This window comes from Echinops telfairi, unplaced genomic scaffold, assembly GCF_000313985.2.
Source record: "Echinops telfairi isolate 266 unplaced genomic scaffold, ASM31398v2 ScPeMD7_31;HRSCAF=116, whole genome shotgun sequence".
NCBI classification, from domain to species: Eukaryota; Metazoa; Chordata; class Mammalia; order Afrosoricida; family Tenrecidae; genus Echinops; species Echinops telfairi.
The window spans coordinates 18,954,628-18,964,674 of record NW_022103928.1 but is presented as its reverse complement, the minus strand read 5'-3'; the positions used below and the strand labels follow the sequence as shown (position 1 = coordinate 18,964,674).

Genomic DNA, 10,047 nt, shown 5'->3' with positions numbered 1-10,047 from the left:
CCACGGGCATTTACTGAGAGCTCCCAGGGCCCACGGCCACATAAAGCCCGCTGCTTCGTCATTGCCGCCACTCGATGGAGACTCTACTGATGAGCGAGCCTTCGGGGGCCCTCAAAGCAATGTGGTCTACTTTGGAAACTTAGGAATGTTGAGAATATAAATATATATGGCAGCTACAGATTGGGGTTAGCAGAAGAGAGCTAGTTTGGGTGATTCTCAGGCTGGTGAGAGTGACTGAGAAAAATCATTTTCTGGTCATCTCAGTACTTAGAGGGGATAGAGAACCCGGGGCCGGGAGTGGGGGCACAGGAGGAGAGGGAAGGTAGAAACATCAGATGCTTCCAATTATACTTTGCCATTTTAAACTGTGAAACTTTGTCCCCAGCATAGCCTACTTCTTTGCTTTTTGTATGTGTTTACAGAAAGCAAATGTCCATCCTGGAGAAAATACAGTTTTAGAAACTGGCTCTTTATGATGCTGGAATCTGTCATTCCCAGAGGGATCAGTAAAGGGTAAATCAGTTGAATGAGAATTGGGCCCAGAGAGAAAGCCAAAATTGTACGTTCACGACACACTTGAGCCCTTTCAGAGATTCTCTGTCTATTCCTCTGAGATCAGGCTGAGAGACAGTAATGCTTCTTTGAACGTATCACAGTTGAGAAATTAAGAGGCATTAAAACTCTTGGGGTTTTTGCTTTATTCTTTCTTTTTCTCCAAAATGCTTGCCTTCTACTTCTCTATTCCCAGCCCCGTTGAAGGTCCAGATACAGAATCTTTCATGGGCCTCGTCTGCCATGAACAAGGTGAGACAGAAGGCCAGGCAGGATCGACTGGGAACCAGCAGCTCGCGTCGTAAACTGTCAGTGCAGAACTTGTACCTGCAGTGTGTTTGCCTCAGGGTGGTTAGTGATGGTGAAAAGGTACAGGTTGATCCACCCCTGGACGTCGGGGCTTCTTTCCGGTTGCCATTGACTTGTGTCAGAGTAGAACAGAGCCTCGTCGGCTGAGTTTTTACAGCTCGATTCCCAGGATTTTCCTATTTTCCTCGGAGGGGCCTCTGGGAAGACTTGAACCTCCATCCTCTCCATCGGCAGCGAGCGTGGTAACACTTGCTGCCCTCCAGGGACTCTGGCCCCTGGTAGAGCCACAGCAATTCTTGGACAGGATAAACTACGCATGCCAAATGTGGTACATCCATGTAAGTAAGAATTAAGCAAATATTAATGATCAGGATTCTGAGCCCACATCTGCACTAGGTATATATATAGTATGTCCTCGTTTGAAGTTTATTTTTGTAAGCCCTGCCTGACTCTCTCAGGTGACATTTCAGTCACAGCCTCCCGGTCCTCTGTGGGTCCATTCATGCTGCTCAAGAACCTGTTCACAGCAAATCCGATTGAGCCACTCCACTGCCCTCGGGGCCTGCAGACATGGGCCGATCAAGCCCACCCACCCCGACCAACCTGTCTGGCTGTTCTCTGCTTGCCTGTGGTCTCCTCTGCTCCAAGGTCCTTTAACTAGAGGCCTGATCAGCCCAGAAAGGTCTTTCCCTAGAACTTTTCACGGCAGCTCTGCTGTGTTCGGATCTCTGCTCACAAGCCATGCTCATTGAAGCCCCCTCTTGCACCTCCCTCGGGCACCATCACATCCTGATGTTTTTGGTTTTGTTTCCTTGGCTCTTGGGTGCTTGAAACAGTTTCAGATTACCAGTGAAAACATAAACACCCTGAGGGCAAGGGCTGGTTCTGTCCTGTGTATCCAACTGCAGATTATCAGTCAGTAGATCGATGAGAAAAAGCATAGCAGGAGATAGCAGGGGAGATTCCCAAGGAGGGTTTCCTGCAGAGATCATGCATGCTGCTAAAACAGTAACAAAAGGGTTGCCATCAAGTGAACCGCAGCTCCTGGTGACCTTGTGTGTTGGGGTAGAACTGCACCCGATGGGGGTTTCAGTGGCTAATATCCTTCTAAGGAACGTCTGGGTGCACTCTCCCTCCCACCTCTGAGTTAGCAGCTGAGCACATGTGCCAAGTCAGCACTTGGGAGCTCCTCAGACTTGGGCAGGCCTGTATGCATGAGGAGCCTGGTGGTCTAGTGGTTGTGCATTGGGCTGCTAACTGCGAGGTCAGCAGTTCGAAACTGCCAACCACGCCACAGAAGAAAGACTGGGCTTTCTACTCCAGTAAAGAGCTCTAGTCTGGGAAACTCACAGGGGTGCGTCCACCCTGTCCTGTAGGGTCGCTATGCCAAAGGCAGTGAGTTTTGTTTTGTTTTGTTTTGTTTGTTTCTATGTGTCACTCAGATGCTTAGCTGGGTTCTGGGGGGTTGTACACATTGAAGACAAGTGCAGGGAATGCACCGTCTGCAAGCTGAGTGTGCCTCGCCCCTAGCCTGGTGTCTGCTGTGCCGCGGGAGCTGACCAAACACTTGCAGAATCCTGTAGCCAGATCCGGGCTGGGGAGGAAGTACCCAGCTGCACGGTGACGTGCAGATGTGCTGACGGCCATCCCCGGTGGTGCGCGGCTGCTGTCCAGCAATCAGTTATTTGACTCGGGGGGAAATCCATTCTCCATGGCAGCGCAGGGGGCACTGGCGCCCATGCTGTTCAGCCCACGCTGCTGTTGGCAGAGATCACGTGGAGTCTCTAGCGAGCTCTCTGTGACGCGGTGACTGGTGAACAGTCGGCAGGTCATCTTCCAGACAAAAAAAAACAATAAAAACCCTACGGTGCTGTTTATCTTTCCCAAGTCCCCTAACCTGACAGTAATAATGGTCGGCCAGGACTCTGGTGCTTCCTCAGCCCTGTCACTGCGACCGGTTAAGGCGCTAGCCCTTGTGTGACCGACATCCACATGCCGTTTCCGTCTGGAAGGCTGTGCACACTTGGGGAAAGGGAGAGAATCCAGCAGTGGGAACCTGGATGACGAATGTTGACAAAGGCAAGGAGGTGGGATTGCCTGACATCCAAGTCCTCTGTTTTCTTTCCATGCGGATTTCCATCATGGTACATTCAAGTGAATGGTTCATTCTGCCCCACAGCCGTGAAGTAGAGAGGGCCTCCCACCCCACGTAGGTTTAGTCTGGCATCTCCTCCGTCTTTGAGTAGAGGTGGCTGAACAAAAAAAGACTAGAAACTTGCATTTTCACTGTTAGAAAACGTTTCCGAAAAAACTTTTTTTTTTCCTTTTTTTTCTTCACTGTTGACGAGCAGTTGTGTGACACGTGGGCCAGGAGTTGGAGCGATTTGTGCTCCGAGCCCCTAGTGATGGGGTGCACTGGTCCACTTATATAGCTGGCCGGGGCTGCATCCCTTCTGGAAAAGGGCGTGACCTAGAGGAACCCACGTCCTGTGACGGGGGGTCACCCCTAACTGCATATAGTTAGAGATGCACCCACGTCCTGTGACGGGGGGTCACCTCTAACTACATATAGTTAGAGATGCGTGGGGTCACCTCTAACTGCATATAGTTAGAGATGCACCCACGTCCTGTGACGTGGGGTCACCTCCAACTGCATAGGGTTAGAGTCTCCCTCTAGAAAGCGGAGGTACAATCATCCTCACCCTCCACGGGGATCTTTGTAGCGTTGCTTGATTTTTCTGGCACCTATTTGGCTTCATAGAAACATGGTAAACCTAACAGAAGAAGCCTCCCAGGGTGCTGTGGATTAGGTGAGCATGCAGGGCTCTGAGAAGCTGACTCGAGGCGTGGGAGTGCTGCCCCAGGAAGAGCGGGTGGAGGCTGCTTGGAGTGTGTCCCAGGCAAGGAGCGGGACAGAGCCAGGGACACAAGCAAGCGCCAGAAGGATGCCGCCTGCTCGGCTAAAAGACCCAGCAGTAGGGCCAGCTATTGTGAAACCTCTCCACCAGATGAACGGGGACCCTTCTCTGATCACAATAGCCATTCACGCTGAGCAGCCTCATTAAATATTCAGCCTGTGCTTCCGGCAGCTCATTAGGGCCGCAGTGAGCAGTGACGTGGATGCTGGAAAGCCGAGGTCCGGACAGCAGCAGCCGGCAGAGGCTGAGTGAGCTGCCGATGGCCTTTCTGTTCACTGCCAGCCCTGTGATGACCAGTGTTTGCTCCCTGCTTTGCCTGAAGTACAGGTAAAAACAAGCCTAACCAAGTTCGAGCAGAAGCAGGCTGGCAGGGGCTCTGGTTCTCAGTGCTTGCCCCCTGGAGCCCAGTGCTTCTTAAACACCCACCCATGCGGCGATGGGAGAGAGATGGGGGGTTTGCTGACTGCCTTTGGGGGTGGTTTGAGGTTTGGTTTTGAACTTGGTGAGGGGTTTTGAAGTAGTGAACGAGTCTTCTCAAACTTACAGGGCGCAGCATTGTGGGTTGGTCCACACAGTTCCTGCAGTGAGTTTTCTGTGCCCAGGCCAAGTTGTCACATATTGGGGCAGTTCCTGGCTGTGCCGTTCCCTCCTCTTAACTATCGAGTTGAATACGAGGCAATTAAAATTTTAATTTATTTTTTAAGAGAATCTTTGGCTCTTTGGGGTTCTTCAAACAGGTTAAACGCTGTCCTCTAAACATGTGCTGCTTTGCCCACTGGTGTGCTCTCAATGCTGGGGGGTGTCCGGGGTGGGGAAATCTGGGAACAAAAGCCTGAAATGGTGGGCTCAGACCGAGTGGCATTCTCTGGACTCACTGCTGCATGTGTTTCTCTTTCCTACACAGGAAATGTTTTCAGACCGCTCATTTCTACGTGGAAGATAGCAGTTCACCTCGGGTGGTCCCCAATGAAAGTATCCCTATTATTCCTATTCCGGGTAAGTAAGACTCGACTCTCCTTTCCCGCGGGCTAATTGTTTTCCCCTTTGTTCCTGGTTACATGTGACAGACATGACAAAATATTGTTTTTACAGCCTTTCAAGATTGCCCCGCCTGAGAGATCCCTCACTCGGGGTGACTTAATGAATTCTTTGATCCCTTGTAGCTCTGGAAAGTCAAGAAATCTTCCCTAAGAGGCAAACACGAGTAGGAGTTAACCTGGTATAGATGCACGAGGAGAGATGAGACATAGCACAGGAGGAAACAAAAATGTTTTTGTTTCAAGACATTTACACATTTACTACCTAGTTGAACTCAATTCCCTTTCGCAATTTGTGCTTGCTTCCAATACTTTGTTGTTTTAAAGATGTCTCCTCCGAAGCTTTCTGACTCTGAACTTACCTTGGTTTGGAAGTTTGGATTCTTAGAATGCTGGAGCTGAAATCTTCTGACAGCATTATTATTCTTGTGTCCAATGCAGGTGCCATTTCTCCCCTTGTAAGAAAACCCAAGCCCTTGGTCTATCCAGGGAGCTGGATGGGGGGAGTGCTTTGTAGTGAGCCTAGGGAAGGCGCAGGCAGAAGTTCAGCCACCACTTCGTTGTAGAAAGACGTGGGCTTGGAGATGAGCTCCGCCGTTCATATTTGGTGCCTGTGCCCTCTTCCTATCGCTGGGTTTCACTAGATGCTGCCCACTGCCTGTCTACAGATAGCTCCCGTGTCCATCCTGCTGATAGTAATTGTTCTTTTATACACAGAGGCCCTGCCTTTGCAGTCGCACCACCCTCCACACCCACAGCCTTCCCTGCCCCACTTGCTCCTTCTCCATAATACTTTGCACCATGTGATGTAGTTCTCTGTTTCTGTGGTTGATCTGCTGGTCTTTCTCCCACCCCCAGAATGAGAGCCTCATAAGGACAGGTGGCATCATATGCTGAATGAGTGAATGGACGGATGACTGGGTGTCCTTAACCAGGCCTTGGCTCTGAAGCTCAAGTCCTGTCACTCTCTGGCTACCCAGGGAGAATGGCTTCTATTGTCTACTGACCTATAGCAGGTCTCCATGGTGTGTAGTTCTGCGTCTGCTTATATTAAGTCAGGAGACATTTCTGGAATGTGTCAAGTTCTTTCCATTCTGATCAGCCTCTCTCAGTAAAGTTGGTCACCGAGCAGCCAGAAGGCTAGCAGAATGATCTCTGGTTAAGTCCCTGCTGGACCTCTCAGTGGCTCCCAGATAGCCGGGGGATAAGTCTTGTATTACCGTATGTTCCTCTCTCCCACCCCTGGCCCACTGGGGTCGCATTCTTCCCTTGACATGGGAGGAGGAGTTGCGTTGAAGCCCCGTGCTCTGCAGGATTTGCTGTAGGTGGGAGATGGACAGTCGTGCAGGGCTTGTCTCATCTCTGAGAATGCCCTCGGACCTCCAGGAAGGGCCTGTGAGCCTCTCACCTCTGAAGGTATCTTACCTCGCCCATCTGACAGACACAGTTGCTAGGTAGCAGAGTGATTGAAATCTATTTTAGAAGGTTAAATTCAAATGGTGAAATACTTCTTGGGCTCTTTTCCCACCTTTTTTCCTCCTCCCCCTCTTCCCAGGGGATTAGGTATCAAAAAACCCAGAGTCTCACCTTACTTCTGTTTCACAGTCTTGAGAGCTTTGGTCCATACTTTGACCCCGCAGAACCTTTGATTCCAGAATTCTAAATGAACAGAAAACCCACCCTATTGGCCACAGTACCCAAAAGCCAAACCCACCATTATCAAGCAGATTCCCACTCATAGTTACCCTAGATAGGGTTTCTAAGGTTGTCAATGTCTGAGAGAACATGCCTTTTCTTTTCCCCACAGAGCAGATGGTGGGTTTGAACCTCTGACCGTAAGGTAGCACCACGACCACACCACAGAGCTCCGTAATGCTCATGGTAGAGGGTTGTAAGGATTGCCGGACAGGCTGTGTGCAGAAGTTCCTTGGAGGCCACAGAGCAAGCCAGAAATGGGACTTTGTGGAATTTCCTTCCCAGCAGTTGTGTGGGAGAGCACTGGTCAGGGAATTCTGTGAACATGATGGGGGCACCGAGCCGCTTCCATTTGGGGGAGGCCGCCTCCTAAGGCCCTTCTCTCATTTGGGTCAGAACTTTCCACTCACCGAGTGCCCAGGAAGCACCGTAAGTCACACTTGCCGTGGCTCACCTGAGTTGGTGCCTCGGTGTGGATGTGCCTCTGCATGCCAGGCTTCATATCACAGCTCCCTGCTTAATGACCAGTGAAACCCCCAAAGCCAGGGGCATCTTCTTAGGCGTGTGCTTCTCTCCTGTTAATCCATGCTCATGGGCAGTGTTCAGCGGGAGAAAGAAAAGGCTATCTGCTCTTGTACCACTGGGAACCTCAATAGGCTGCCACGGAGGTCACTATCAGTCCAAGCAGACACAATCAGAGGAGGGGGCTTGGTTTGGATTTGGGCAGTATAAGTAGGTAGAAAGTTTCTTCAAATTCTCCCCTCGCTGAGAAATGCGCACTACTCGGTGCTAACACCCTTCTCTTGGCAGGTGCATCTTGGTGAGCTGTAACACTCATCAAATGATTACTCCTGCTGCTCATGGACCAGCGATCTCTATCTGATAGCTCCCCTTGACGAAAACAGTACACACACACACAGGAATCCCCTCGACTATCCAACTATATTCTCCATTGATGATACAGTCTGGCAGTAAGGTGGGAACACTGGGGTCCTGAGCATGAGGAAGGAAGCACGCAGGGCATAGGAGTGGAGGAGGGGCATGGTGCCCCTTAGCCCCTGGACAGTAGGGGAGGAGACAGGAGTTGGATCAGTGGGGACAGGGCATGGCTTGACAGGGCCGGGATGTTTGCTTATCAGGGACTAAGGCCGTAGCAGTGGCAGCCAGGGTTCTGTAGATGGGACTACTTTGGGGGCTAGGGAGGAAATGGGGCTCAGGGTCTGGCCCCAGCACTCCTTCCAAGTAGCAGCAGGGACCAAGTGATCGGTGACCAAAAGAACTTTAAGTGCCACAGCGTGTTACATTTCCATGATGCCACGTCCAGGGCCGGCAGAGGTGTGTGCAGGGCAGACCACCGGTGCGGGTCAACAGTAGAGTAGCCAACAGCAGCAATTTAAGATCAAGGACAAAGGCCAGGTCTGTCCATCACAGCCTCAGAGGTAGCTCTCGGTAGCCAATTCTCATGGGGTCAGAGGGGAGTAGAGCCATTCAGCAGGAGTAAAGAGTGCTTGAGCAAGGGGTCATAAATCCCCCTGTAGCACCCAAGCCCTCCCACTTGTGGACCGAGAGCCTCTTGCCCCCAACAAGGCCACCAAGGGCATTTGGGGTCATTGAAGGCATGAAAATACCATGAAAACAGGAGAGAGAGGGGGACCCCAGTGATGGTGAAGGGGGCACATGGACCCCCAATGACTCTGAAAAGCCTATACAGGGTGGCCTTCCTGTATAGGCAGTGGTAGGGAGTGCGCTCTGCTGAAGAGACGTGGGGAAGGGAGAGGCATGAGTGGCAGGTGTCTACAGTAGAGGTGAGGCGAGGGGCTGAGGCAATGTGGTCACCTTGCACACGAGTAACTCACTGCACTACAAATAGGCATGCTACCACTCCGTGCTGGGCATGCTGCGCTCACAGTACTGGAGCTCAATCCCCCAGCAGCATTCGCCTGTCACATCACTAGACTTAGGGCATATTCAAACACCTAGTGATGCTCATTTGGTCTCTTCTGAATTGTTGGTCCTTGCCATTGTCATCTTCTTGCATTTGCAGCACCATTTCTTCAAACAAACAAACAAACAAACAAACAAGCCCTCTTCCATCCTCCTGGCAGAAGCTTCAGATTTCTGCTGTTGAAGCTGCTTCCATGTCTGAAGCTGCCCCCTCTCACCTTTGTCTACAGGCCAGTGATGTTCTCTTCCTCCCTACGGAAAGGCTCTGGGCTCACCCGCGTTTCCTTTCCTGGTGCCAAAGGAGGTCTGTGAGATTTAAGTGGCTGAGGGAGCAATTCACAGACACCCTGAATGGGGAACGAATTTAGTCGCTGAATCAAGTGAACTTTTGGATGGTTGCGCTACGGTTAAAATCCAGAAGCAGCCGTGGTCTTTAAATCCCAAAGTATAAATGGAATCAGTAAGTTATGCCAACTGGAGATGAGCATGATAAAATCAGCATCCGATTAGAGAGAAGCTTGGCTAACCTTTGGATGCCTACTCATCCCTGGGAAGAGAGCAAATGTAAGACTCTTTTGAGGAATTCTGAGTTACCAGTTTTCCTCCTTCCAACTACAAAATGTAGAAGCGGCCAGTAAGGAAACGTAATGAGTTCTTTAAGGTACTGAGACAACTTAAGTAAGTGTAGAGATGGTAGAAAGACCGTGAATGAGACAGCTAGGTGGGGAGAAGCTTGGCATTAGCCCTGTTAGGACTCCTCTGAGTGTTTGCCCTTGGCGATTGCCCGGGGTGAGAGAAGTGCTCTTGAAGTTAGCTTCCAAGGCAGTAGGCGTGACTTTGATTCTTTTATCAGGAAGGTTTTTTATTATCATGCCCTTGCCTTGTACGATGTGTGGGGAAAGTGGAAACTTCTTCGAGATAAATAAAACTCTGGTTTCTGTGGGAGAATGAAAAGCGCTTTGATTCTTAACGTCTTTCACAGTTTTACAAAAGCAATGCCCCGTGGCCACTGGCTTCCCGTTGTTAATCAGAGAGGGTAGATGGTAACTGCATGCCCTGACCCAGCCACCAGGCCCCTCACCGAGTTCCACCTTCTCAGCTGCTGACACGCGTTCACGTATGTCTGTACTTTACGATCCAAGTTTTTCGTAGCATCTACAGGTACTTTTTAAGATCTGGTGTTTCTGGCCTGGGGGTCTGACCGGGAAGTCATCCACCCCAATAATAATTTTGTTGCTGCCATTAGCACAGCACCATCTATAAGAGGGGGCTTCAGAAAATACTTGGGGGAAGTTTCATCTTCTTCTTTATTTCATTTTCCCATAAACTGGTTGAAGCCATCTTGTCTGGGTCAAATTGTATTCCTGCATCATATTACTCTTGTAGACTCTCCTGACCCCCAAGCAAAACAAACTCACTGCCGCCAGGTCAATTCTGACTCCTGGAGACCCCATAGGACAAGGTAGAGGTGCCCCGGTGTTGCCGAGACTGTAACTCTTTACAGGCGTAGGAAGCCTCATCTTTCTCTCGAGGAGCAGCTGGTGGTTTCAAACTGCTGACCATACACATCTCAGCCCAATGTGTAACCACCA

General features: G+C 50.5%; 1 protein-coding gene across 1 annotated transcript in view; it reads left to right on the top strand.

The window, feature by feature from the left end:
* PTPRG (protein tyrosine phosphatase receptor type G) overlaps positions 1 to 10,047 on the top strand; it is an 808,607-nt gene that overhangs the window by 747,470 nt on the left and 51,090 nt on the right. Inside the window, exon 15 of the mRNA XM_045290127.1 lies at positions 4,684 to 4,775. Within this exon, the coding sequence (XP_045146062.1) occupies positions 4,684 to 4,775 (92 nt within the window). The remainder of the gene's footprint in view (positions 1 to 4,683; positions 4,776 to 10,047) is intronic.